This window comes from Mustelus asterias, chromosome 11, assembly GCF_964213995.1.
Source record: "Mustelus asterias chromosome 11, sMusAst1.hap1.1, whole genome shotgun sequence".
NCBI lineage: Eukaryota > Metazoa > Chordata > Chondrichthyes > Carcharhiniformes > Triakidae > Mustelus > Mustelus asterias.
Genome location: NC_135811.1, coordinates 108,645,225 through 108,671,493, shown reverse-complemented (window position 1 = coordinate 108,671,493; position 26,269 = coordinate 108,645,225). Strand labels below are relative to the sequence as shown.

At 46.2% G+C, this 26,269-nt stretch overlaps 1 protein-coding gene across 2 annotated transcripts; it reads right to left on the bottom strand.

Moving 5' to 3' along the window:
- Positions 1–669: 669 nt before the first annotated feature.
- Positions 670–25,862, bottom strand: sp2 (sp2 transcription factor). Of its 2 annotated transcripts, none has more exons than XM_078224261.1 (6): positions 25,787–25,862; positions 16,997–17,076; positions 14,238–15,546; positions 8,863–9,073; positions 6,010–6,203; positions 670–4,708 (listed from the first exon to the last, which is right to left on the bottom strand). In XM_078224261.1, exons 1-6 carry the CDS (start codon positions 25,791–25,793, stop codon positions 4,605–4,607), a joined length of 1,905 nt encoding a protein of 634 aa, XP_078080387.1. In that variant the 5' UTR covers positions 25,794–25,862; the 3' UTR covers positions 670–4,604. The 2 variants fall into 2 exon arrangements, with proteins under 2 accessions (XP_078080387.1, XP_078080388.1); XM_078224262.1 differs by lacking the exon at positions 25,787–25,862 and adding an exon at positions 24,206–24,226.
- Positions 25,863–26,269: the final 407 nt, after the last annotated feature.

Sequence of the window (26,269 nt, the reverse complement as noted above, 5' to 3'; positions counted from 1 at the left end):
TGGGGACACAAGAATGGATCTCACTTCTGGGGTAGCTGAAAGCAACCAGCCAAGATCCTTTGTTTTCGCACACTGACTGGTGCGAGTGAGACTCAGAATGACACCAGCTGGTGTGTGTGGTTCAGTGCAAGGTAATGAACATGCAGGATTGAAATGTAAATCCGATGAGGTCACAGCAAACTAGTGCTACATCACCTCTACGAAGAATAGTTTTGCAGCAACCATGTCATCAGGGGCAGTATGGATCTAAAGTGGGACTCTCACTGGGTCAAGCCTTGGGATTCCACCAATGATGGGCAGACAGTTTATTGATGCTGCTTCCGGACAGCTCCATTCACACCACACAAAGATTGTATCAACGGCGACACCGTAATTACAGCAACATTTCGGGACAAGCTGAAAAACGCACGAGGTAAAAATAAGGACTGGCTGCTATGATGAGACGAAATAAGGTGGGCGGAGGCTTGTGTGGAGTGTCAACACCAGCATGGATCAGATGGGCCAAATGGCCTCTTTTCAGTGCTGTAAATTCTATCTAGCCTTGCTCTGAGATTAGGGTGCTGGATGGTTCCCGGGACAGTGCTTTGTGGCCCCAGAGGATGGTGTTGGGCAAAAGGAGACCAACACTCCTCTACATCCAAAGATCAGTAGATTAAAGACCAGTGTCAGCCCCGACTGCCATTCTTTATTTTTTTTATATAATATACCAAAGAACATTTACAACACCTCATAAATCCAAGCAGTATTCATCATACGAAGACTAGTTGCTAAGACAGCACTTTTAAAAAACAAACAGTGATACACGAGTTGCAGCAGCAAGGGTACCGGACAGACCAGTACCCATTGTGCCTATCATCCCCACTGACCCTCAGCTCTGTCCTGTACTGCACGGACTGCCAGGCAGACACAGACTCTCCCCTCGGGCAGAGGATTCTCTTGTCTTATCAGAAAAGGTTGGGGGAGCGCAGTAATTTGAGAGCAAGGATCAGGGAAGCTCTGAAAGTAACTAATTTAAACCAGCAATTAGCACAATGAACAGGTGATGGTAATCCAGTAAATCTGAAAACAAATATTGTTCATTTCCAGAATGGGCAGTAAGGAAGCACACGTCCCAATTATATAACCCTGATCAAAATTCAGTCCTTTTCCCACCAAGTAATTCACTCATTATCAAAAGTTGCTTTTGGAAAAGTAAAGCATCTTCACAAATCTGTAAATTACCATCAGATCTTATATACTGAACAATTAAGTTACACCCTTGCTGTGTGAAGTTGATCTCCTACCTTTCCAACCCCAAATATTTATCCAACCCCTCCCAAAGATGTAGACCACTGGTACCTTGTTCACTCAGTAACTTGCCACCTTCATGTGACCCAGTCACTCACTGAGTGCCGGGAGATGGCAGAGAGTGTCACAGCTGAGTCCAACACTGCCCTCAGCTGAAGCAGACAGTGATCAGGAACAGGAACCCTGGCACATTTTATCTCGAGCCCCTCTTCTACCTATCTCCCACCCGGACAGCACAGTGAGAGTGCCCGCACCTATTGGGGAAACTCAGGTTGAAGAGGTAAAACTTCTCTTAATGCCCACATTGCCAGTAATTGCTTATATCTGTGGAATTTGACAAACGTATCATACTGTGAAAGAAGGTTAATTTAAAAGAATATATAGAATGCAGTATTTTTAAAGTTCTGAACTTACTAATATCTGAGAAACTGCCTTCAGTACGTACTGAGACTTCCGACAGCAAGTGGGTAAAACAGCGGAGGAACAGGTTACACAGCTCAGCCCCTCTCCCCATCCCACCCCATGTTCAAACAGTACAGATAATCAACGTTAATTGGGTTGTAGGGAGGGGGATTAGAAATGCTTATTTTGCTCTGAGTGTGAGCTGAATGTTTGACTTAAATACAATTTGCAAACTGCCCCAAAGGCCTTGGAGAGGGTAGAGGAGAATTATTAGAACGATGGGCTTCAGTTATGTGGAGAGACTGGAGAAGCTGACACTGTTCCCCATAAGGGTAAGAGGAGATTAGTTAGAGGTGTTAAATAAGCAGATACAGTTCCTAGTGGCAGGTGATTGGCAAAATAACTTGGAGGCAACATGAGGAAATATTGGGTTACACGGCGAGTTGTTAGGATCTGGAATATGCTGCCTGAAAGGGTGGTGGAAGCAGATTCAATTGTAACTTCCAAAAGAAGATTGGATAAATACTTGAACAGGAAAATTTTGCAAATCTATGGGGAAGGAGAGGGGAGTAGGATTCATTGGATAGCTCCATCAAAGAGCAGACACAGACATGGTGGGATGAATTGCCTCTTTCCGTGCTGTATTATTCAATGATTCTATAACCTAGAAACATAAGCAATGAGGAGTAAGTTATTTGACCCTTTGAGCTGGCTCCCCGAATCGCTATGGTAATGGCTGACCCTTGATCTCGATTCCATTTTCCCACACTATCACTTTTGGTTCTCTTCATACCCAAAAACCTGTTTTGAATATACTCGATACATGATTGAGCATCCATAGTCCTCTGGGATAGAGTTACAAAGATTCATAATCCTGAGTGAAGAAATTTCTCCTCATCTTGTCCCGAATGGTCAATCCCGTTCTCCTGAGACTGTGACTTGTAGTTCTAAATTCCCCAGCCAGGGGAAATACCGTCCTGACATCCTCCACCCTGTCAAACCCTTTAAGAATTTTATGTTTTCAGTAAGATCACATCTCATTCTTCTAAATGCCAGGGAATATAGGCTTAGTCTACTCAATCACTTCTCAAATACCCTCATTCCAAGAATCAGCCTGATGGACCTTTGTTACATCTCCTCCAAGCCAACTATATCCTTCCTTAGGTAAGAAGGCTAAAACTACATAGTGGAAAGATAAAACACAATACGTCACTGTTAGTGGAGGAAGAAGTTTGGAATAGATATAACACAGAATTGAATTCATTTTCACTCAAGTTTAGGTCACCTCACTGGGTAAATGGCTTTACATTTGAGAAACCTTTACAGAAACAAATGACTTCATGTGTCTCCTTCCACTTAACCAAAGCACAAAACGTTTCATTTTATTTTAGTTATTTTTCTAAAAAAAAAACAAACACACAAGAAATGACATCACAGCCAGGAAATAGTGCATGTCCCACAGTAGAAACGTCCTTGTGATGGTGCAGGAAGTGCTCTGACATCACTTCCGCACGGTGTCACAAAATGGTTTAACTGGCTGGTAGCCACTCACCAGGATGAGGACTGACCCTTTAAAAAGGACATGTGTAATCAACTGAACTGCCCCATAGTCCTAAATGTTACAAATGGAAGATAAACCTCAGCGTGTGTGAATGCTGGGCACACACGGTGTTTGCCTTGGTTGTGTTGCTCTCCCAAATATAAAAGATGAGCATTTGGATGATGCACCAAAGGGGTTGCTGGAAATCATAGACGCATTGCCCTCACCAGATTCACCAGAGCAAAGGGGAGAAAACTGGGAACAGAATAACCTACTCTTCCACATTTAAGAATATGGGGCCATTCCATTTAGTATTTAATTATTTCAATCTGCTGTGTGCGAACTGGGAAAGGTTTCCTGTGGGCTTCTTGCAGAAAACACAAGAAATCTCCCCGTTTTGTTTGAACCCATGATACTAAGAATATGGGAGAAACCAGAACAGGACATAACAGCCGGGACTCTCAGCCCATTCACTGTAAAGGGCCGAAATAGAGTCCCTGGCTGTTTTTTCGGATAATGTGGGCATTGATTGTATTCTCCTTCCCTAACTGTATTGACCTCCAATTAAGAAATTCATTACCAGTCATCTTATATCATCCAAAAATTATATACTAAAATAAAGTCAGATTTCCTTCCAATCATAGCTCAAAAATACAACCAATATTTCTCTGAAGCAACAGTAAACACCATGCTTATTGATCTATTAAACATTGCAGGATACTACAATCCCAGGATTTCGTTAAAAAAAATTAATACTTTTTTAAAAAAAGAATAATTTTCTTTTTCCTTCTACTTATGTCCAACGATGGAGCTCATTTGGACGTAAATCACCTCATGATCCTGTGTCAGAATCGCACTAGGAAAATAAAAACATACTGTTTTTTAAAATAAAAGAAATAGCAAGCTGACTAATTGAAAAGCCTCCACGCAATCACAGTACAAAGCTCTCATTATCATATGTGACAAAATCTAAGGCAACATATCATTAAAAAACAAGACATGAGCAAAGCTACACCTGCATCACACAGGGAGGAATGGACAGAATATCCCAGGTTGGGATTGGGTTTGGTAATCACTTCTCTGCGTTCCTCTCTCTCTATTCCAGCAGCCTCCAACCCACCCCCAATCCACTGCGCTCTTCACTCTGTGCCGTCTTGCTGGTAATGCTGGTTACCACAGTAATAACGTGTCCAAATAATCTGTAGCGTAGGGAGGAGGAGGAAGGCCAAACACGACCCCCCCCCTCCCTCCCTCCCTCTGGGAAAACATTTTTTGTTAATTTCTTTTCTTTAAAAATGCAAAAACATAGGAGAAAATTAAAATGTTCGACGTGTGTTGCTATGGAGATTATTATCTCCCCAGTGCCCCGCAGTCATTACACCAAGTTCTTTGTGTTCAAGTGTGTTTTGTAGTGTTTGGTCAGGTGATCACTCCTCATGAAACGCTTGTGGCACTGTCCACACTCAAAGCGTTTGTCACCTGCAACACACAATAAGCGCAGAGGTTTAATTTGACATAAAATGATAAATATTACAGGTTATTCCTACAAAACCTTACATCAGAGACTTGAGTACAGAACTCAGGCTGACAAAATCCAGTGCAGTGCTGAAGAAGCACCTTTACAGCACTGAGGAAGCACCTTTACAGCACTGAGGAAGCACCTTTACAGCACTGAGGAAGCACCTTTACAGCACTGAGGAAGCACCTTCTCAGCGCTCTGTCTTTCTCTGACGCAATTTCAGCAGATTGCCACGCCAGAGTGGGGCTCCTGAGCCACACCAAGTGATACTTAACACAATGTTGACAACCACGGTGTAAACCATCACCTTAGAGACAGAAGGCTGCCACAGACTGGGGGAATACTGCATTGTTTAGTCGGTGTCTTTCAGATAAAATGTTAAACTGACCTCTGAGTTTGTCATCCCAAAAATTAAATGATGCAATGGCACGATTGCAAAGGAGGGCAGGGATAATTATTTATTCCCCTCAACTAAACATCACAAAAAAATATTATTTGGCCATTATCGCCCTGCTCTTTGAGAGATCTTACTGTACATAAATTGGCTGCCATGTTTCTGACATCATAGAAATCATAGAAACCCTACAGTGCAGAAGGAGGCCATTCGGCCCATTGAGTCTGCGCCGACCACAATCCCACCCAGGCCCTACCCCCACATATTTACCCGCTAATCCCGCCAACCTACGCATCTCAGGATTCTAAGGGACAATTTTTAACCTGGCCAATCAACCTAACCCGCACATCTTTGGATTACAGCAGCAACTGCACTTTAAAAACATGCTGTTGGCCACAAAGTTGTTCCAATTCGTGAGACACTGTCACTGTCCGGTTGAACGTCCTGTCATTTTCAGTTTCTTGAAAAGCGTGTTTTGAGTATAAAGTTATGAAATACACATTTTACTTGAACTTGCCTTTTCTTAAAGTTAATAAAGACATGAAAATTGATACATTAACAAATTTACTAGTCCTCAGGGCTAGTCAGCATAGCTTTAGAAGCAATACATCATGGTGCACAAATTTACTGGATTCCTTAAGGATGCAACAGTGGTCAGTGAGGAAGGGCTATTCAGTAGATGTGATTTCAGAAGGCATTTGATAAAGTGTTAAATATGAGACTTTTACAGAAAACACCTGGAATTAATAGGCAAGCCAAATTGAAAGTTCCTTTGATATCTGGCAGAATTCCTGTGCCGCACACACTGCGTTAAAAGATCATTACTGTCCATTAAGAACACAATTACTCTGCTTATGTGGCACTGACCTGTGTGAGTTCTGGAGTGCCTCTGTAGCTCATCACTGCGAGTAAACCTCTTCCCACAATAGACCCAACTACAGACAAATGGCCGCTCCCCTGTGTGCAAGCGGACATGGGCTCGTAGCAAGGACGTTTTCCGGAATACCTTCTCGCAACCTGGAATGTGGCAAACGTGCTTCTTCTTCCCTACCTCTCCACTCCTAGATTGAAGGAAAAGTCATGTTAATTCTAGCCTTAAGCACTGTAACCGATGGCCTAGTGAGATTAGCAACTCGCGCAAAGTTGGCCAGTCAATCAAGTAAACCGCCCCCTTCTCAGACAGAATCACTGGAGAAAGAAATTCCGTAATTCTGTCCAATAAAAACAAGATCTAAGAAACCAAGGAGGCAGACTATAACTAGGGGGCACAATTTAAAAATAAAGGGTCACTCATTTAAGATGGAGATGAAGAGAATGGTTTTCTCTAAGAGGGGCGTAATTCTGTGGAACTCTCTTCCCCAGAGACAGTGGAGACAGGATCATTTAATATTTTTAAGGCAGAGTTAGATTCTTGACTAACAAAAGAATCAAAGGATACTGGGGGGGGAGGCCACAATCAAATCAGCTATGATCTTATCAAATGGCAGAGCAGTCACAAGGGGCCGAATGGCCTACTCCTGCTCCTAATGTGTATGTTCATGTGATTCTAAGAACAAAAATGAAATTGTAGAACCCAAGTCCCAACAAATTAATTTAAAAATCCATTAATAAATAATAAAAACCGTCTCATCGGTGTCTCTGATCGCTATACAAAGTAACAGCGTGTAATGTAATGCTGAGAATATACAAAGCAGATGGGTTGGCTCTGAGGGAGGAATTACAGGTTTCCATTTCAGGTATACACTGCATTCAGACCCAAGGATGTTTTTCATTTTAATTTTTAATATAAATTGTCATATCTGCCTTACCCATTGCCTCCCACACCCTCCCCTACAGATCCACTATCTGTTTAAATAGTATTTTTATATGCAGTTTTATTTACAGAATTCTCAGAAGTGGTGGTGGGGGAGAGAGAGAGAGAGAGGAAGGAAGTCACCCCCTACTGGCATTGTCTGATGATAGCCCCAATTGGGTGGATAACAGGGAAGCTCTGGGACAGAGTGCTGCTTCAGGGTAGAGGTGGGTCAGAGTCAAGACTTAGGCTCTTTCCAGACCTTCAGCAGGAACAATCTATTGCACAGGATGAGCCTCACATCTGTGGTGGGTAAGTTGTTGGAAGGTATTCTGAGAGACAGGATCTACAGGCATTTAGAGAGGCAAGGACTGATTAGGGACAGTCAGAATTGCTTTGTGAGTGGAAAACCATGTCTCACAAATTTGATTGAGTTTTTTGAAGGGGTAAGGTAGATGAGGGCAGTGCAGTCAACGTGGTCTACATGGACTTTAGCAAGGCCTTTGACAAGGTACCGCATAGTACGTTGTTGCATAAGGTTAAATCTCATGGGATCCAGGGTGAGGTATCTAAATGGATACAAAATTGGCTTGATGACAGAAGCCAGAGGGTGGTTGTAGAGGGTTGTTTTTCAAACTGGAGGCCTGTTGACCAGCGGTGTGCCTCAGGGATCAGTGCTGGGCCCACTGTTATTTGTCATTTATATTAATGATTTGGATGAGAATATAGGAGGCATGGTTATGAAGTTTGCAGATGACACCAAGATTGGTGGCATAGTGGACAGTGAAGAATGTTATCTCGGATTGCAACGGGATCTTGATCAATTGGGCCAGTGGGCTGACGAATGGCAGATGGAGTTTAATTTAGATAAATGAGAGGTGATGCATTTTGGTAGATTGAACCAGGGCAGGACTTACTCAGTTAATGGTAGGGTGTTGGGGAGAGTTACAGAACAAAGAGATCCAGGGGTACAGGTCCATAGCTCCTTGAAAGTGGAGTCACAGGTGGACAGAGTGGTGAAGAAGGCATTCAGCATGCTTGGTTTCATTGGTCAGAATATTGAATACAGGAGTTGGGACGGCTTGTTGAAGTTGCACAAGACATTGGTACGGCCACACTTGGAATACTGTGTGCAGTTCTGGTCACCCTATTATAGAAAGGATATTATTAAACTATAAAGAGTGCAGAAAAGATTTACTAGGATGCTACTGGAACTTGATGGTTTGAGTTATAAGGAGAGGCTGGATAGACTGGGACTTTTTTCTCTGGAATGTAGGAGGCTGAGGGGTGATCTTATAGAGGTCTATAAAATAATGAAGGGCATTAATCAGCTAGATAGTCAATATATTTTCCCAAAGGTAGGGGAGTCTAAAACTAGAGGGCATAGGTGAGAGGGGAGAGATACAAAAGTGTCCAGAGGGGCAATTCTTTCACACAGAGGGTGGTGAGTGTCTGGAACAAGCTGCCAGAGGTAGTAGTAGAGGCGGGTACAATTTTGTCATTTAAAAAGCATTTAGACAGTTACATGGGTAAGATGGGTATAGAGAGATATGGGCCAAACGCAGGCAACTGGGACCAGCTTAGGGGTTTTAAAAAAAGGGTGGCATGGCCAAGTTGGGCCGAAGGGTCTGTTTCCATGCTGTAAACCTCTGTGACTCTATGAGGATATCAAGTGAACAGAAAATTTGTTCCTTTGTCGCCAGTGGATCAAAATCCTGGAACTCGTGACCTAACAGCACTGTGGAAGTATCTTCCACCACATGGTCTGCAGTGGTGGGACACGATGACTCATCCCCTCCTTCACATGAGACAAGTAGGGGATGGGGCAACAGCTGTGGTCTTGCTGCAATGTCCACATCCATAAGTAACTGGGAGAGAAAGGAAACCCAAAAGTAGAACAAGAGACAGGAATGAAAAGCAGGGCACACCTTTTCTCACCATCCTTGCAATTTGGACAAGTGCAGGCCATTCTTTTCATCTTCTTGCTCTGTTGCACCTGCTGTTCTGCAATCTCATCAGTCGGTAAGGCTGGTTCCATGTGAAGCTGGCTGAGCTGACTGGGACTTAATCCAGTGATGGTGATATTGTTGGCAGAAACTGGAGACATGACTCCCGCCTGTACACTTAACTGTTGCTGTCCTGTCGGGATTAAAACAACAATTTTAATTACAAATCACAGAACGGTACAACGCAAAAGGAGACCATTCAGTCCGTCTGATCTTTTCAGATTCTCTTTATCAATATTCAGATTTAATTTTTCTATTTCATGAAATTATTCACTTTCCCTTTAAAATGCTTTCCGCACTGTTTCTTGTTGGATACTCCATGTCCCAGCAACCTTTTGTATAAAGGGATCCGTCTTTGTTAGGGAACTTCACAGCTATCTCGCTGCTATGTACTTCGTTCCCCTTCAGAGACTAGAAGAAACCTTTGGAGTTTTAAATTGGTCTTTATTCAAGTGTTAGCAGGGAACTCTGCCTCCACAAAGTGGCATCAGACTTCCTGAGTGATAAATGGCAGCAGTAATTATATCTTTGGTCATCTTACGAGTAATTCGCATATGCCAACCACAAGTACACATTTGTTCTGAAGTCGTACAGCTAATAGTTCTAATTACTTTAATTTATGTCATATGAATATAGTTACCAAGTTACCACCTCGAAACACTTGCCTAATTATAATATTCAATTACTAACGAAGCATGCCTACATGGTTACACCATCCAGACATCCACACATGCACAGCATAGCTGTTAAGGCTACTTCCTTGTGTTTTATCAAAGTTCCCACTATCTTGTCCCTTGTTCATCCCATCTGTAGCTGTGGGAACTTCACAGAAACTGCTTCACAGCAGCTTCCCAGGGGAACTGTGCTGTACTCAATTCACAAAGGAACGCTAGTGCATTAAATGATTTTGACCCCTTCAGTCTTTTAGTAAAGATGTTAAATTTATGTTATTACTTTACTGCCTCAATCAGAACATAAACAGAAACTAGAGGAGGCAATTTGGCTTTGTGAGCCTGCTCTCCAATCTCAACCCCCCCTTTCCTGCACTATCGCTATGTCCCTTAATACCTGAAAATCTACTGACCGCTGTCTTGGATATACTCAAAGACTCAGTCAGCATCCACAGGTTTCTGGAAGAGAGAATTACAAAGATTCACAACACTTTGAAGATTTTTTTTCCTTATCTCAGTCCTAAATGGTCAGTCCCCTTATTATGAAACTGTGACCTCGTTTTCCAGATTCCCCAGCTGCTCCCAGTAAAAACTATTCTTTGTGATTTAATTTTTCAATATTTGTTATAATTTGGAAACTTCTCTCAGATCTCCTCAACCTTCTGTGTTGTCGTGGAAGTGATCACAGCTTCCTACATTGGTACAGTGACCACACTTCAAAAGTACTTCACTGCTTGTAAAACACTTTGGAGCTTCCTGAAGTCACGAAAGGTGCGATATAAACCCAAGCTTTTTTTCTTCTTTTTCTTGTCACTCTTTCAATCTAAAACTCTTATCCCTGCTATTGTCTGAATGAAACTCTTCTTCACCTGCTTCATGGCCTTGATGTCCTTCCCAAAGCAAAGCACCAATCTCTGGACATACTATTCTATAGTTCTTTCATCGGACAGAAATTGAATCCCGTAACCTTCGATTTCAAACTTACAGTATCCCTATCGCCTTTCAACACATTCACCTCACTGATTTCAATAGGCTCCATCATCTGTCAGGTCAACTGCTTGTCTTCAAATCCCTACAAAGCCCTCACTCCATCCCGCTTCTCTAATATTCTGCATCCCCACATTCCTTAACCCCTTCATATTAATCATAGAATCCTACAGTGCAGGAGGAGGCCATTCAGCCCATCGATTCTGCACCAACAACAATCCCACCCAGGCTCTATCACCGTAACCCCACATATTTACCCCGCTAATCCCTCTAGTCTACGCATCCCGGGACACTAAGGGGCAATATAGCATGGCCAATCAACCTAACCCGCACATCTTTGGACTGTGGGAGGAAACCCACGCAGACACGGGGAGAATGTGCAAACTCCACAGTGACCCAATCCGGGAATCGAACCCAGGTCCCTGGAGCTGTGAGGAAACAATGCTAGCCACAGTACAACTGCGCCGCCAACCAGTGTGCCACCGTTCTTCAACCCTACAGCCCATTCAGCGACAATGATGAAAATGACCCTCTCTGTGTGAGCTACGGCTCCTTAATGTGAGTGGTCTTTGGTGTTAAAAATTAGTGCTAACAAGGTAAAATCCAGAAATATAACAATAAGAAAAGGAAATATTGTAATAAGCAAATTGAGGGCCTGTGTCTTCTTCTTCACATGGAATGAGCTTCAGGATTGGTGGCAGAGGTGTTAATAGTGGAACTGTCTAAGATGCTGTGATGAAGCTGCACTTGGGTCTCAGGATTTAGCCATGATGGGCTGAATGGCCTGTTCATATTCATTTTTGTCTTAACATCTGGTTTCAGCTGGTTTGTTGCCCTTCCCCAATATTTTCTAATTACATCTTCAGCCACCCTGGGCTCCGTGGCATTCTTCAACAAGCTCTAACACCATGTTCCAATAAGACTGTGAGACTGGGACAGAGCAAATGCCTGCCCCTCAGCTCTCCACTCTCATTGGGAAAGCACTGTCCCTCCACTGGGAACCTTCAGAGAATTAGAGAAACTTACTGCTCAGAAGAAGACCAATAGGCTGCTAGGGCCTATTGCTGTTAGTCACTGCTTTATGTCTGTAATTCTGTAACTTCCTCATCCTCAAGCACCTATTCAACACCCTTTAAAAATTAGGCATGCAATCAGCTTTTCAGATTAACTGTTCCAGATCCCGACAGTTTTCTGAGAGCAAACATTTCAGTTCATCTCCCCACTCCACTACATCTTCTTCCAATGATTTTATGTCCATTCTCTGTGGCCTCTGACCTATTCATCTGGAATATCTGGGGGTTGGGGCCAGGAACTCATTGTTTAGAGGGATGGGGGAGGGGAAACTGCACAAATATAAAGTAATAAACCAAAATTCCACATCCATCTCACAGCCCTGCTCTGAAAAAACCCTCCAATTCGTTACTCTCTTTGCCTCCTGATTCTCCTCATTTTCTTTCTCAGGTTGCTGTTTTTATATCCACCTGTAGAGTTGTTGCTGGGTAAACAACAACCTGCATTTATAAAGCGCTTTTAACACAGTAAAATGATCCAAGGCACTTTGCAGAAGTTTCCTCATACTTGGCACAGTGGTTAGCACTGCTGCTTCACAGCACCAGGGACCCAGGTTCAATTCCAGCATTGAGTGACTGTCTGTGTGGCGTTTGCACATTCTATCCGTGTCTGTGTGGGTTTCCTCAGGGTGGTCGGGTCTCCTCCCACAAGTCCAAAGATGTACAGGTTAGGTGGATTGGCCATGGTAAATGTATGGAGTTACAGGGATAGGATGGAGGGGAGGGCATGGGTGGGATGCTCTTTTGGAGAGTTGGTGTAGACTTGATGGGCCGAATGGCTTCTTTCTGCACTGGCGGGATTCTATGATTCTAAAATATGGCACCGAGTGACATAAAGAAATATAAGGAGGTGGCAGAGGTGGGTTTTAAGAAGTGTCTTAGAGAAGGAGAGAGGTGGAGTGGTTTAGAGAGGGAATTCCAGAGCTGAAGTTCCAGGCAGCTGAAGGTACACCCACCAATGTTAGAGTGATTAAAATCAGAATACTCAAGAGCCCAGAAATAGTGGAGTGCAATGACCCTGGAGATTGTTAGGGCTGGAAGAGATTACAGAGATAGGGAGAGGTTAGACGATGGAGGGGATTTGAAAGCAAGGATGAAAATTTAAAACCTGCAGTTCTGACAGACTGATAGTCAATGTAAGTCAGCAAGTGTAGGGGTGATGGATGGCCAGGACATAGTGAGAGTTAAGATATGGACAGTAGAGTTTTAGGTCAGCTCAAGTTTATGGAGGCTGGCTTCGACAAAATGAAGCCACTGACATGGCGATGACAGATGTTGATTCTGGGGAACGGAACACCTCCAGACTTAGCATTAAGCATTTCCAGGCTAGGCAGAATAGCAGTTAATGAAGAATTCAGCTCCAACAAAAAGGGCAGCCCCTCCACACCACATTTTTCACTCACTAACCTATCTGATTACCAACTTAGCTCCCCTCTAGTACTGTCCCTCCGACAGTGCAGCACACCCTCAATACTGTCCCTCCAACAGTACAACACACCCTCAGTACTGACTTTCCGACGGAGTAACATTCCCTCAGTACTGTCCCTCCAACAGTGTGGCTCTCCCTCAGTACTGCTCCATCGACCAAGCAGTGCTCCTTCTAGTACCACCCCTCACAGTGCAGCACTCCCTCTGTACTGCTCTTCCGACAGTGCAGGGCTCCCTCTGTACTGCTCCTCCGACAGTGCAGGGCTCCCTCTGTACTGCTCTTCCGACAGTGCAGGGCTCCCTCTGTACTGCTCCTCCAACAGTGCAGCGCTCCCTCAGTACTGATCCTCTGACAGTGTTCCCTCAGTACCTTGATACCGGCATCAAGGGATAACCAGCAAACAGGATTTGAGGTGAAGTTTCTCCTTATCCATGCTATCCAGTCAAATGTTAGAATCAGAAAAAGATATGTTTCCAACTGTTGGCAGGTCGGTAAGCAGAGGACACAGGTTTAAGGTAACTGGCAAAAGAACCAGAGGACAGGGTAAAGAGGAATTATTTTAGGCTGCAATTATCTGGAATGTGCTGCCTGAAGGGGCAGTGGGAGAGACAGAATATTAATTTTCAAATAGAATCAGATAAATACTTGGAAGGGAAGAAAAATGACAGAGCTGAGGGAAAGAGCAGGACGATGGAACTTATTGGAAAACTCTTTCAAAAGGGCCAACACAGGCATGATGGGCTGAATAGACTTTCTGTGCTGTGTCATTTCGTGTTCAGCCACAATAACTGAACGATAAAGAAAGTTCAAAGGGCTGAATGCCCTCTGACTGTTTCTCTCAATTATTTCACTTGTTGCAATAAATTCTTAACATTTGCTCGAAATCCAAGAATCGCAGACATAACAAGGAGGCCATTCGGCCCTTCGTGCCTGTGAAAGAGCCGTTGAATTAGTCCCACTGTCCCTCCCCACCCCCCACTAGCCCTTTCCCAACAGCCCTGCAAACATTTATCCAATTCCCTTTTGAAAGTTAATTTTGAATCTGATTCCACTGTCCTTTCGCTCATTGCAATCCCGGTCACAAGGACTTGCTGTGTTAAATTTGTTGGTGTGAAACCTCTTGACTAAACTGCCTCTCACCTGCAGCATTGGTGACAGTTACTGGAACTCCTGGCACCTGTAAACCGTTGATGCTGATGGTCTGAATTGCCTGGCCAGTGGCAAACTGTGCAGTGTTCAGGTTAATGGCACCCCCTGCTGGTGCAATCCTTGGCAAGGCGGTCCCCTTCCGGATCAAAGAGCCGGCAGAGGATCTCTTCCCACTCGAGGCTGGGGCAATCCGGGGGAAAGTGCCGGAGGGGCTAGAGCCTTGTTGAAGCGCTGAGGAGTTCTTCATCTGCAAAGCGTGCCAGTTCACCTGTCCCGAGGAAGAGACGGATTGTGTTCTGATGATGACCGGCGTGGAGTTGTGCTCGCTGGTCTGGACCGGCAGGTTCTGTGGGGATTTCTGGGGGACGGTGGGAAGGTTGTGGCCGCTCATGGAGGCTGCCTGCACCACGCGGATGGCCTGTTGGGGGATAGTCTGCACCGCCTGCTCCTGCTTTTGCTGCACCACCTGCACTTGCTGCATAACATTGGAACCGGGGCTCTGCACCAACAGCACATTGGTTCCTGGCTGAATGACATTTCCTGATGAAGCCTCCACAAGTGTCACTGTCTCTGTCACCGCTGCCGGATTTGCTGATTTCCTTCTCGACCTCTTGGGCTTTGGTGAGCCAGCTCCACATATGGCATCACCAGTCAACTGTATGGCAGTTCCATCGCCAGCGCCAACCAAATTACTTACAGGTACAGACAACGCCACGTTTCCACCACCTGCCAGTTTGATGATGTTGCCCTGGGCTTGTACAGGTGTGCCCCCGATCTTCTGAACCTGGACAGGGAGTGACACAGTGGGCTTCACTTGCACCGCCTGGGGAGAGATCTTCTGTGCGTTGGAAGCCACTGCAGTGGTGACAAAGGCCTGGTTGGTCCCCGGAATGATCTGAATCTGACCTGCCATGTTTTGCTGGACGTTGGCAAACTGAAGGGGCTGCCCCCCCAACGTCTGGACCTGGGGGATCACCTGGTATTGAATGTTCTGTCGTGAGCCTTTGCTGACCATCGCTTGGTTCTGAATAGCCAGCACTAACTGTCCAGAAATGGAAGGGCTAATGGCTTGGCTGGTGACTTGCGGCCCCTGGATTTGAAAAAGTTTCCCATTCGCTCCAATTAAGCTGAAATTACTGCCATTTTGCCCATTAGGTGCTGGAGCTGGCTTCAACAGCGGAAGCTTCTTGTTGACCATCTGTACAGCCACTGGGGTGGGTGAGGAGCTGGGTTCCACAGCCGGAGGGCCAATCTTGCTGCATGTGGCTGCCAGGAGGGCCAGAGGAGATGGCTGTGAATCCTGTAGCAACAGCCAGAGGAAAAAAGGAAAGAAATAAGAAACATTCGAAAGTCTTGCTTTTCTAATGCACTTTTCTTTTTCTTATTCATTCATGGGACGTGGGCTTTGCTGGTTAGGCCAGCGTTAATTGTCCATCCCAATTTCCTAAAGAGGTGCCAAAGCACTCTACAGCCAAGTATTGTCACTATTGTAATGCAAAACACATGGCAACCATTTTTTACATAGATTAGTCCCACAAACAGCAATGAGAGCATGTGTTTTATTGATGCTGCTTGAAGAACAAGTATTGGCTAGGACAGAGGGTGGTGGGGAGAGGGAGAAGAGGGGGTGAGGGGGATGGAGGGCAGAGAATTCCCCTGCTTGTCTTCAAATCATGTTGTGGGATCTTTTATGTCCACATGAGAGGGCAGACGGTGCCTCGGTTTACTGGCTCATCCAAAAGACAGCGCCCCTGACATTGTAGCATCCCCTTCGTATGGAATTGGGGAATATCAGCATGGATTGTGTGCTCAAATCTCTAGAGGAGAGGCTGAATGCATGACTATCTCACTCAGCGTTGAAGACGCTGCCCATTAAACCACACCTCACATCTTGTCTCCGAACATTTGCCAATGTAGTTCCTGACAATGTTTAGACAAATTACATCGGTGTGTTATTGGAAGGTGTGGGGGCTCAGCCAATGACTGCATGTACCATCAGGGAATCATCTGACATCATTTACACAATTGTTCAGTCAATGCGACTGGTGTTTGAGACTTCTCATTCACACTGCTCATTCGTCAAACTGCCCTGAATGTTTTAATGATGTACACAAAGAATGTAATTTAATTCCGTGGGACCCTTAATGACTTGGACAGTGGTCTTGTGGCGCAGGGGGTAGTTTCTCTGCTCTGAGCCAGAACCTCCAGGTTCAAGTCCCGCTCCGTGGCTTGATGAGCATGGAAGGTGCATTCATAACTTGGCAGACAGGTTGATAATCAATCTGAAATCCTTCCAATACACCGATGCTAAGCAGGAGATTCTCTTAGTCAGCCATGCTTGATGCAGAGTGGCACCCCTCAAGCTGAACCCTCTGGCAACAGGCTAGCAACCTGTTCCAGGAAAAGGTAGCTGTGGAAACAACCATAAGCCCATGGTTTGGCTGCCATGTTGTTAACACACATGGGAAGCTCCTGAGTCTAAGTCAGTGCTATCTCAGGAGGTAAATTCACACCCTCACATTGAACCAAACTAACAAATTCCTGTTGGGTTCCTGAAACTAGGATCAGCCTCTCTCTGCCAAGCAAGGTGTGAATCAGTCAGATTCAAGTTCTGATCATTGTCCAGTGATCCTGAAACTGCGGGATTTGGATGATTTGTTTTCAACCAATGACCAAATGGTGTTACAATTCCTGGAGCTATGATTTTTGTTTCGATAGCTGGTGCCACACTGGAGAAATGTCTCCCTTACCTCTATCATGGTTGAAGCTGTTGGTTGGAGATATTCACAGGGACTAATCGTGGTGGTGGCTGCCATTGTGTCCTGCTGGTCTGAAAGAGAAAACAAAGCATTGCTTACAAAGGGAATATGGAAAGGAATTTCCTTCATGAAAGCTGCACACCTCACCCCTTGTTGTTTTCTCACTCTTCCCATTCCTTCACCTCCCTTCCCCCAACTTTACTTCCTTCCTCTTCTGAAGATGCCATTCCATGATAGGGCTTGGGTTCTGAAGTTCCCAGCTGCCCTCAACCATCTCACTTGCCTGAGCCTTCATAGAATCATAGAATCCCTACAGTGCAGAAGGAGGCCACTCGGCCCATCGAGTCTGCACCAACAACAATCCCACCCAGGCCCCACCCCCGCAACCCCATGTAATCCCCCAGGCACTAAGGGACAATTCCACCCAGACCTGTTCCCTGCGATCCCAGGTATTTACTCTGCTAATCCCCCTAACCTACACATCTTGGGACACTAAGGGGCAATTTAGCATGGCCAATCCACCTGCACATCTTTGGAGTGTGGGAGGAAACCTACACAGACACGGGGAGAACATACAAACTCCACACAGAAAGTGACCCGAGGCCAGAATTGAACCCAAGTCCCTGTGAGGCAGCAGTGCCAACCGCTGTGCCACCGTGCCGCTCTCAAAAACAATTCCACAAGTTGCTCAGATGCAACCCAAACCTGTCCTAATCAAACCTACCTGCACATTTCTCCGAGTCAGCAAGCGGTGGATGTAAAAGGCTCCATGATACAATATCAAAGAAAGAAGTCTCACAACACCAGGTTAAAGTCCAACAGGTTTATTTGGTATCACGAGCTTTCGGAGCGCTGCTCCTTCATCAGGTGAGTGGAGAGTTGAGTTCACAAACAGGGCATATATAGACACAGACTCAGTTGCAAGATAATGGCTGGAATACGAGTCTTTACAGGTAATCAAGTCTTTACAGGTACAGACAATGTGAGTGGAGAGAGGGATAATCACAGATTAAAGAGATGTGTATTGTCTCAAGCCAGGACAGTTAGTGAGATTTTGCAAGCCCAGGCCGAATGGTGGGGGGGGTTACAGATAGTGTGGCATGAACCCAAGATCCCGGTTGAGGCCGTCCTCATGCATGCGGAACTTCAGTTTCTGCTCGGCGATTTGGCGTTGTCGTGTCTTGAAGGCCACCTTGGAGAACGGTTATCCAACTCTCCACTCACCTGATGAAGGAGCAGCACTCCGAAAGCTCGTAAAGCCTGTTGGACTTTAACCTGGTGTTGTGAGACTTCTTACTGTGCCCCACCCCAGTCCAACGCCGGCATCTCCACATCATGGCCATTTCAAAGAGAGTGAGTGAATTCTCCCCCCTGTCCTGGCCAATATTTATCACACAATCAACATCACAAAAAGCAGATTCTCTGGTCACGATCACGTTACTATTTGTGGGAGCTTGCTGTGTACAAATTGACTGCTGCACTTCCTACATCACAACATCTTTTACACAATGTAATGTCCCAAGGTGCATAAAACAGTGCCTACAATTCATCTGAAAGACTCCACAGAAATACAATTCCTTTTATTGAAATGCAATTAGTTTCTTTCCTATTTCAGATTAAACCTTGACTGCAGGACAAAGGCAAACACAATGGGGAAAGGCAAGTGCAGACCTGGTGTCTGGAAGCCCCTCAATTTACAGCTGATTAGTACCTGGAATTGTGAGCATTTAAGGAAGTGAACACATGAATGCAGAGTCACTCAAGATGATAGTTAAATCTATGCTGAACCTAGTTAGATGACAGCCCCATCATCAGTACAAGTCTGAGTTTACAGAGGCATGTCCCATTAAAAATCTGGACACGGGATATCATAAAGGGAACTGATTTATTAGGACAAGAAGTATAATCTTAAAATGAGGATTGAATGACTGAATGGAGTGAAAACCTCCACCAGCGAGCAGGTAAGTTCAAGAAAGCCTGGATGATTGCGTCTGGGACTCACTAATTAGACTGAAATTAGCTAAGGCTGATTTCGCTGGCAGAAGGGGCCAATAACATTGTAAGAAGTTTAACAACACCAGGTTAAAGTCCAACAGGTTTATTTGGTAGCAAAAGCCACACAAGCTTTCGAGGCTCTGAGCCCCTTCTTCAGGTGAGTGGGAATTCTGTTCACAAACAGAACTTATAAGACACAGACTCAATTTACATGAATAATGGTTGGAATGCGAATACTTACAACTAATCCAGTCTTTAAGAAACAAAACAATGGGAGTGGAGAGAGCATCAAGACAGGCTAAAAAGATGTGTATTGTCTCCAGACAAGACAGCCAGTGAAACTCTGCAGGTCCACGCAACTGTGGGAGTTACAAATAGTGTGACATAAATTCTGATTCTAGGATCGCATGATAAAGACTCAGGAGGAAAAAAGCAGAAATATTTATGTGAAATAGTGTGACATAAACCCAATATCCCGGTTGAGGCCGTCCTTGTGTGTGCGGAACCTGGCTATCAGTTTCTGCTCTGCGACTCTGCGCTGTCGTGTGTCGCGAAGGCCGCCTTGGAGAACGCTTACCCGAATATCAGAGGCCGAATGCCCGTGACCGCTGAAGTGCTCCCCAACAGGAAGAGAACAGTCTTGCCTGGTGATTGTCGAGCGGTGTTCATTCATCCGTTGTCGCAGCGTCTGCATAGTTTCCCCAATGTACCATGCCTCGGGACATGGCCAATAACATTGCCAGAGGCAAGAAACCGGGAGCGAGTCCTATTTTTCATCTCTCGCCCAACCTTACTGGTTCGCCACACCGATTGACTGGCGTGATGAGTTGGTAAGATCACCCCCCAAGTGTTTCCACAGGAACAACCTCCGTCCACCCCATAGTTCCCAATCACACACAGAACCAGGCATCCCACAGCGACCACAACTCCTCCAAACCCAACCCAAACCTCCATTACCACACCCCCCTCTAACACAAAGCTCCCATTCAACCATAAGTCACACTTTATGGGAATTGAAAATCAGTCTACTTTACTACCCTAATCTGACCAAAATGCCAATGTCTCTTTTCTCCAGAGGGTTTCAGCCACAATAAAACCCATTGTTTTATTTCAGATTTCCAGATCTGACAGAATGTGGATTTTTGTTTGCCTCAGTTTAATGAACCCAGAATATTTACATCCAAAACACTACAATATTATGATACACTGTCATGCGTGTGTACGTATGTGTTTTGTATGTATTATACCCAGTCCATAAGAATCAGGTATGGTTAATTATACCTACGGACAAGCCCTCCGTATACACAGGATCTGCTCGGATGAGGAGGATCGCAACAGACACCTCCAGACGCTGAAAGATGCCCTCATAAGAACAGGATATGGCGCTAGACTCATTGATCAACAGTTCCAACGCGCCACAGCGAAAAACCGCACCGACCTCCTCAGAAGACAAACACGGGACACAGTGGACAGAGTACCCTTCGTTGTCCAGTACTTCCCCGGAGCGGAGAAGCTACGGCATCTCCTCCGGAGCCTTCAACATGTCATTGATGAAGACGAACATCTCGCCAAGGCCATCCCCACACCCCCACTTCTTGCCTTCAAACAACCGCACAACCTCAAACAGACCATTGTCCGCAGCAAACTACCCAGCCTTCAGGAGAACAGTGACCAAGACACCACACAACCCTGCCACAGCAACCTCTGCAAGACGTGCCGGATCATCGACACAGATGCCATCATCTCACGTGAGAACACCATCCACCAGGTACACGGTACATACTCTTGCAACTCGGCCAACGTTGTCTACCTGATACGCTGCAAGAAAGGATGTCCCGAGGCATGGTACATTGGGGAAACTATGCAGACGCTGCGACAACGGATGAATGAACACCGCTCGACAATCACCAGGCAAGACTGTTCTCTTCCTGTTGGGGAGCACTTCAGCGGTCACGGGCATTCGGCCTCTGATATTCGGGTAAGCGTTCTCCAAGGCGGCCTTCGCGACACACGACAGCGCAGAGTCGCGGAGCAGAAACTGATAGCCAGGTTCCGCACACACAAGGACGGCCTCAACCGGGATATTGGGTTTATGTCACACTATTTCACATAAATATTTCTGCTTTTTTCCTCCTGAGTCTTTATCATGCGATCCTAGAATCAGAATTTATGTCACACTATTTGTAACTCCCACAGTTGCATGGACCTGCTGAGTTTCACTGGCTGTCTTGTCTGGAGACAATACACATCTTTTTAGCCTGTCTTGATGCTCTCTCCACTCCCATTGTTTTGTTTCTTAAAGACTGGATTAGTTGTAAGTATTCGCATTCCAACCATTATTCATGTAAATTGAGTCTGTGTCTTATAAATTCTGTTTGTGAACAGAATTCCCACTCACCTGAAGAAGGGGCTCAGAGCCTCGAAAGCTTGTGTGGCTTTTGCTACCAAATAAACCTGTTGGACTTTAACCTGGTGTTGTTAAACTTCTTACTGTAATTATATCAGCCAGCACTACAACCACAGTATGTTACACCCAGTGATGCTGTACATAGTATATCACACACAGCACAGAATGGCAATGTATTTCCAAGTCAGGATGTTGTGTGGCTTGAAGGGGAACTTGCAAGTGGTGGTGTTCCCATACAACTATCGCCCTGGTCCTTCTGGGTAACGGAGGTTGTGAGTTTGCAAGGAGCCTTGATCAGTTTCTGCAGCACATCTTGTAGATGGTACACAATGCTGCCACTGTGCATTGGTGGTATTGTGAATGAATGTTTAAGGTGCTGGATGGGGTGTCAATCAAGTGGGCTGCTTTGTCCTTGTTGGTGTTGAGTTGCAATAGTCCAGGCAAGTGCACTGGAGAGTAAATGATTTTGGGGAGTCGGGAGGTGCAATACTCACCTCTGACCTGCTCTTAGTATTGGTCACAGTATTTATACGATAGTCCAGTTTAGTTTCTGGTCAATGGTAATTCCGAGGATGTTGATAGTGGGGATTCCATGATGGATCCAAGTGCGTTGGAGGTGGTTCAGAGGAGGATTACTAGATTGATACCTGGAATAAACAGGTTGTCTTATGGGCGATGGTTAGATAGACTGGGCTTGTTTCCACTGGAGTTTCAAAGAATGAGGGGCGACTTGAATGAACCTGAACAGACTTGACAAGGTGGACAATGAAAGGATGCTTCCTCTTATGGGCGAGTCCAGAACTGGGGGGGGACAGTTTTAAAATTAGGGGTTGCCCTTTTCGGACAGAGATGAGGAGAGGTTTTTCTCCCAGATGGTTGTGCGACTTTGGAACTCTCTGCCTCAGAAGGTAGTGGAGGCGGGATCAGTGAAATTCCTTTGGCAGAGGTAGATGGATTCTTGTTTGTCAAGTGAATCAAAGGTGATCGAGGGGGTAGATAAAACTGTGGAATTCGAAACACAAACAGAGCAGTTATGATCTTATTAAATGACAGAGCAGGCTCGAGGGGCCGAATGGCCTACTTCTGTACTTTGTAATGCCATTGAATGTCAAGGGGGCGATGGTTAAATTCTCTCTTGCTGGGGATGGTTAATGCCGGGCACTTGTGCGGTGCGAATGTTATTTGCCACTTATCAGCCCAAGCCTGGATATCGTCCGGGTCTTGCTGCATTTAGACACAAACTGCTTCAGTATCTGAGGAGTCACAAATGGTGCTGAACATTGTGCAATCATCAGTGAACATCCCCATCTCGGACCTTATGATGGAAGGAAGATCACTGATGAAGCAGCTGAAGATGGTTAGGCTCAGGGCCTTGAGGAATTCCTGCAGTGATGTCCTGGAACTGAGATGATCTCCAATACCACAACTATCTTCCTTTGTGCTAGGTATGACAACGGAGAGCTTCCCCCCCAATTCCCGTTGACTTTGTTAGGGCTCCTTAATGTTACATTCAGTCAAATGTGGCCTTGATGTCAAATGCAGTCACTCTCAGCTCGCCTCTGGAGTTCAGCCCTTTTGGGCTAAGATTATAATGAGGTCAGGGGCTGAATGGCCCTGATGGATCTCATACGAGCATCAGTGAGCAGGTTATTGCTGTGTAATAGTCGCCTGGTAGCAATGTTAATGACCCCTTCCATCACTTTGCTGATGATCGAGAGTAGACTGATGGGGCGGTGATTGACCAGATTGGATTTGTCCTGCTTTTTCCTGGGCAATTTTCCACATTGCTGGGTAGCTGTCAGTATTGCAGTTGTACTGGAACAGCTTGGTTAGGGCGCAGCTAGTTCTGGAGTACAAGTCTTCAGTACAATTGCTGGAATGTTGTCAGGGCCCATGGCATTTGTGGTATTCAGTGCCTACAGTCTTCAATCATCCCTTGATATCAAATTCACTGAAGACTGGCACCGGTGAGACTGGGGACCTCCGGAATTGGCCAAAATCCACTTGACACTTCTGGCTGAAGGTTGTTGCGAATGCTTCATCCTTGTGTTTTGCACTGATGTGCTGGGCTCCCCCATTATTGATGATAGGGGTATTTTAAGAGCCTCCTGCTCTGGTTAACTGTCCACCCCATTCACAACTGGATGTAGCAGGACTGGAGAGCTTATTTCTGATCTGAGAGTTGTTGGATCACTTAGCTCTGTCTAACACATGTTCCTTCTGCTGATTAACAGGCAAGTAGCCCTGTGTAGCTTTGTCAGCTTGAAATCTCATTGTTAGGTATACCTGTGTAGAGTAAATGACACCCAGTGCTGGATACAGTATACTACACAGGAAGAGTTTTAACAACGCCAGGTCAAAGTCCAACAGGTTTATTTGGTAGCCAATGCCATTAGCTTTCGGAGCGCTGCTCCTTCGTCAGATGGAGTGGAAATGTGCTCTCAAACAGGGCACAGAGACACAAAATCAAGTTACAGAATACTGATACAGTATACTACATCCAGTGCTGAGTACATACATTACACCCAGCACCAAATATGGTAAATTACACCCAATGCTGCGGTACAATATATGACAGCATTGCATTCCGTAATATATTACATGGAATGCATAATACAGAAACACGCAATGTAGCCAAACCCATCCACGCCAGCACTTATGCTCCAGACCAGCCTCCACCCAATCCTCCTCACCTCACCCACAACTGTATTGACTTCAATTCTGTTCTCCCTACCTTGTCCTTCAATAATTCTATTTGTTTCAAGCAGTCCCTGTGGTTACTAGTTACAGATTCTCACCGCTGTTTTGGTAAAAAGGTTTCTTCTGCATTTTCCTCTTTTCTTTGTGACAATTTTAGACTGATGGCCTCACGTTTTGCCCTTCCCCACAACATTGCAGCTTTGTGCACTACCATTCAGTACAGAATCCCTACAGTGCAGAAGGAGGCCATTCAGCCCATCGAGCCTGCACCGACAACAATCCCACCAAGGCAACCCCATGTATTTACCCCGCTAATCCCTCTGGCATTAAGGGGCCAATCCATCTAACCTGCACATCTTTGGTTGTGGGAGGAAACCGGAGCACCCGGAGGAAACCCAAGCAGACACAGGGAGAATGTGCAAACTCCACACAGTCACCCGAATTGAACTCAGGTCTCCAGCGCTGTGAGGCAGCAGTGCTAACCGCTGTGCCACCCTGTATATTAGAGGACTGGATGCTGACATATCATAGAATCCCTACAGTGCAGAAGGTGGCCATTCAGCCCATCGAGCCTGCACTGACAACAATCCCACCCCAGGCCCTATCCCCACACATTTACCCCGCTAATCCCTCTAACCTGCATATGCTGGTTCACTATGGGCAATTTAGCATAGCCCAGTCCACCTAACCTGCACACCTTTGGAGTGTGGGAGGAAACCGGAGGAAACCCACGCAGACACGGGGGGGGCGGAATGTGCAAACTCCACACAGACGGTGACCCGAGGCCGGACGGATCCCCGGTGATAACTAAGTGACAGTGCCAAGCAGTGTTAACCACTGTGCCGCCCTGTATATTACAGGACTGGATGCTGACATATTGTGTGTAGTGATTGGTGTTGGGAGACTGCGGTCACTATTGCACCGGTGATGAGAGTGACGTTGGGTTTTGTGCTCGACGATGCCAACCTGTAAACCCTGAGAAACACAATCGCACAACTGGCGACCCACAAAAGTGCTGGAGCGTGAACCCTCAGGACAGGTTGTCCGGCCTCAGTGTGTGCTGTGATAGTTTGGTGGATCCAGTCTTTAAACCTTGACGAGAGTCACTCAGTGAGGGTGCTCAGCCTGAGCTAATGAGGGGGGGGGGGGGGGGGGGACATTGGCGTTGCTGCATGGGTGCTGCCAGATCCTGTCTGGGGGGCACATGGCCACCCCGCCGCCCTCTCTCTCCCTCCACAGGGGCGGGGAGGCGCCCGGGCAATGGGGGGGGGGGGGGGCGGCTGATGCCAACTGTCAGGTGGCTGCCGATGGGCACCCTGGCGCTGCCCGTGCAAAACCCACACCGGCTCCGGATATAATTAAATAATCATTGATTTTAATGATTTGCAATGCAAATCTGGTCATTAACATTCGCCACTCGGGTGGATGCCGCCCCGCGCCGCCAGCCCGCTGCACCTTTAAATGTCGGAGGGGGAAAAAAAAACCTGGCGGCAGCGCCCGGAGCGGGCGGCCCGGCCCCGGCCCCCGCCAGCCCCATCCCCCACCCCGAGCCCGCCCGCCCGCCTGTCAGCCCGCCCGCCCCCGCTCCACCCGGACCCCCGCCTCCCGGCCGCCATTCCCCAAACTCTCCTTTAAACACAAATTATTTTCTTTTTTTTTTGAAAAAAAAAGCGACCTACCGCTCATGATGTTTTATTCACTTTAAGAGGGTCAAAGTGGAGCGCGCCGCCGCCGGCCAATCCGCTCCGCCGTCCCGCCCAGCCGCCCCCTGACTGACAGCCGGATCGACCAATCAGAGACCGGATCGGCCTGTCAGCGTGTGATGCCATGACGCAGAAGGCGGGTTTTCCCCTCTCCCCCCCCCCCCCGATCCGCGCTTCGATTGGCTGGCGCTCTCCGCAGCCCGGGTCCTGATTGGTAGTTGAGCGTGCCCGTCTCCACGGGAAGGCGGGCACTGACCGGACTCCTCTGATTGGTCGGAAATATGACTGGCAGCCCTCCCACCCAATAGAAATGCAGACGGGAAAGGGGCGTGGCCCGGACCTGTGCTCCGATTGGTCGGAACCTTTGGATGACGTGAGCAATCTGGGGATGATGGACAGGCGGATCTGGGGATCGGCTGCGTAGCTGCAAAAAAACCAGGCAGCGGGCAGCAGGCAGCC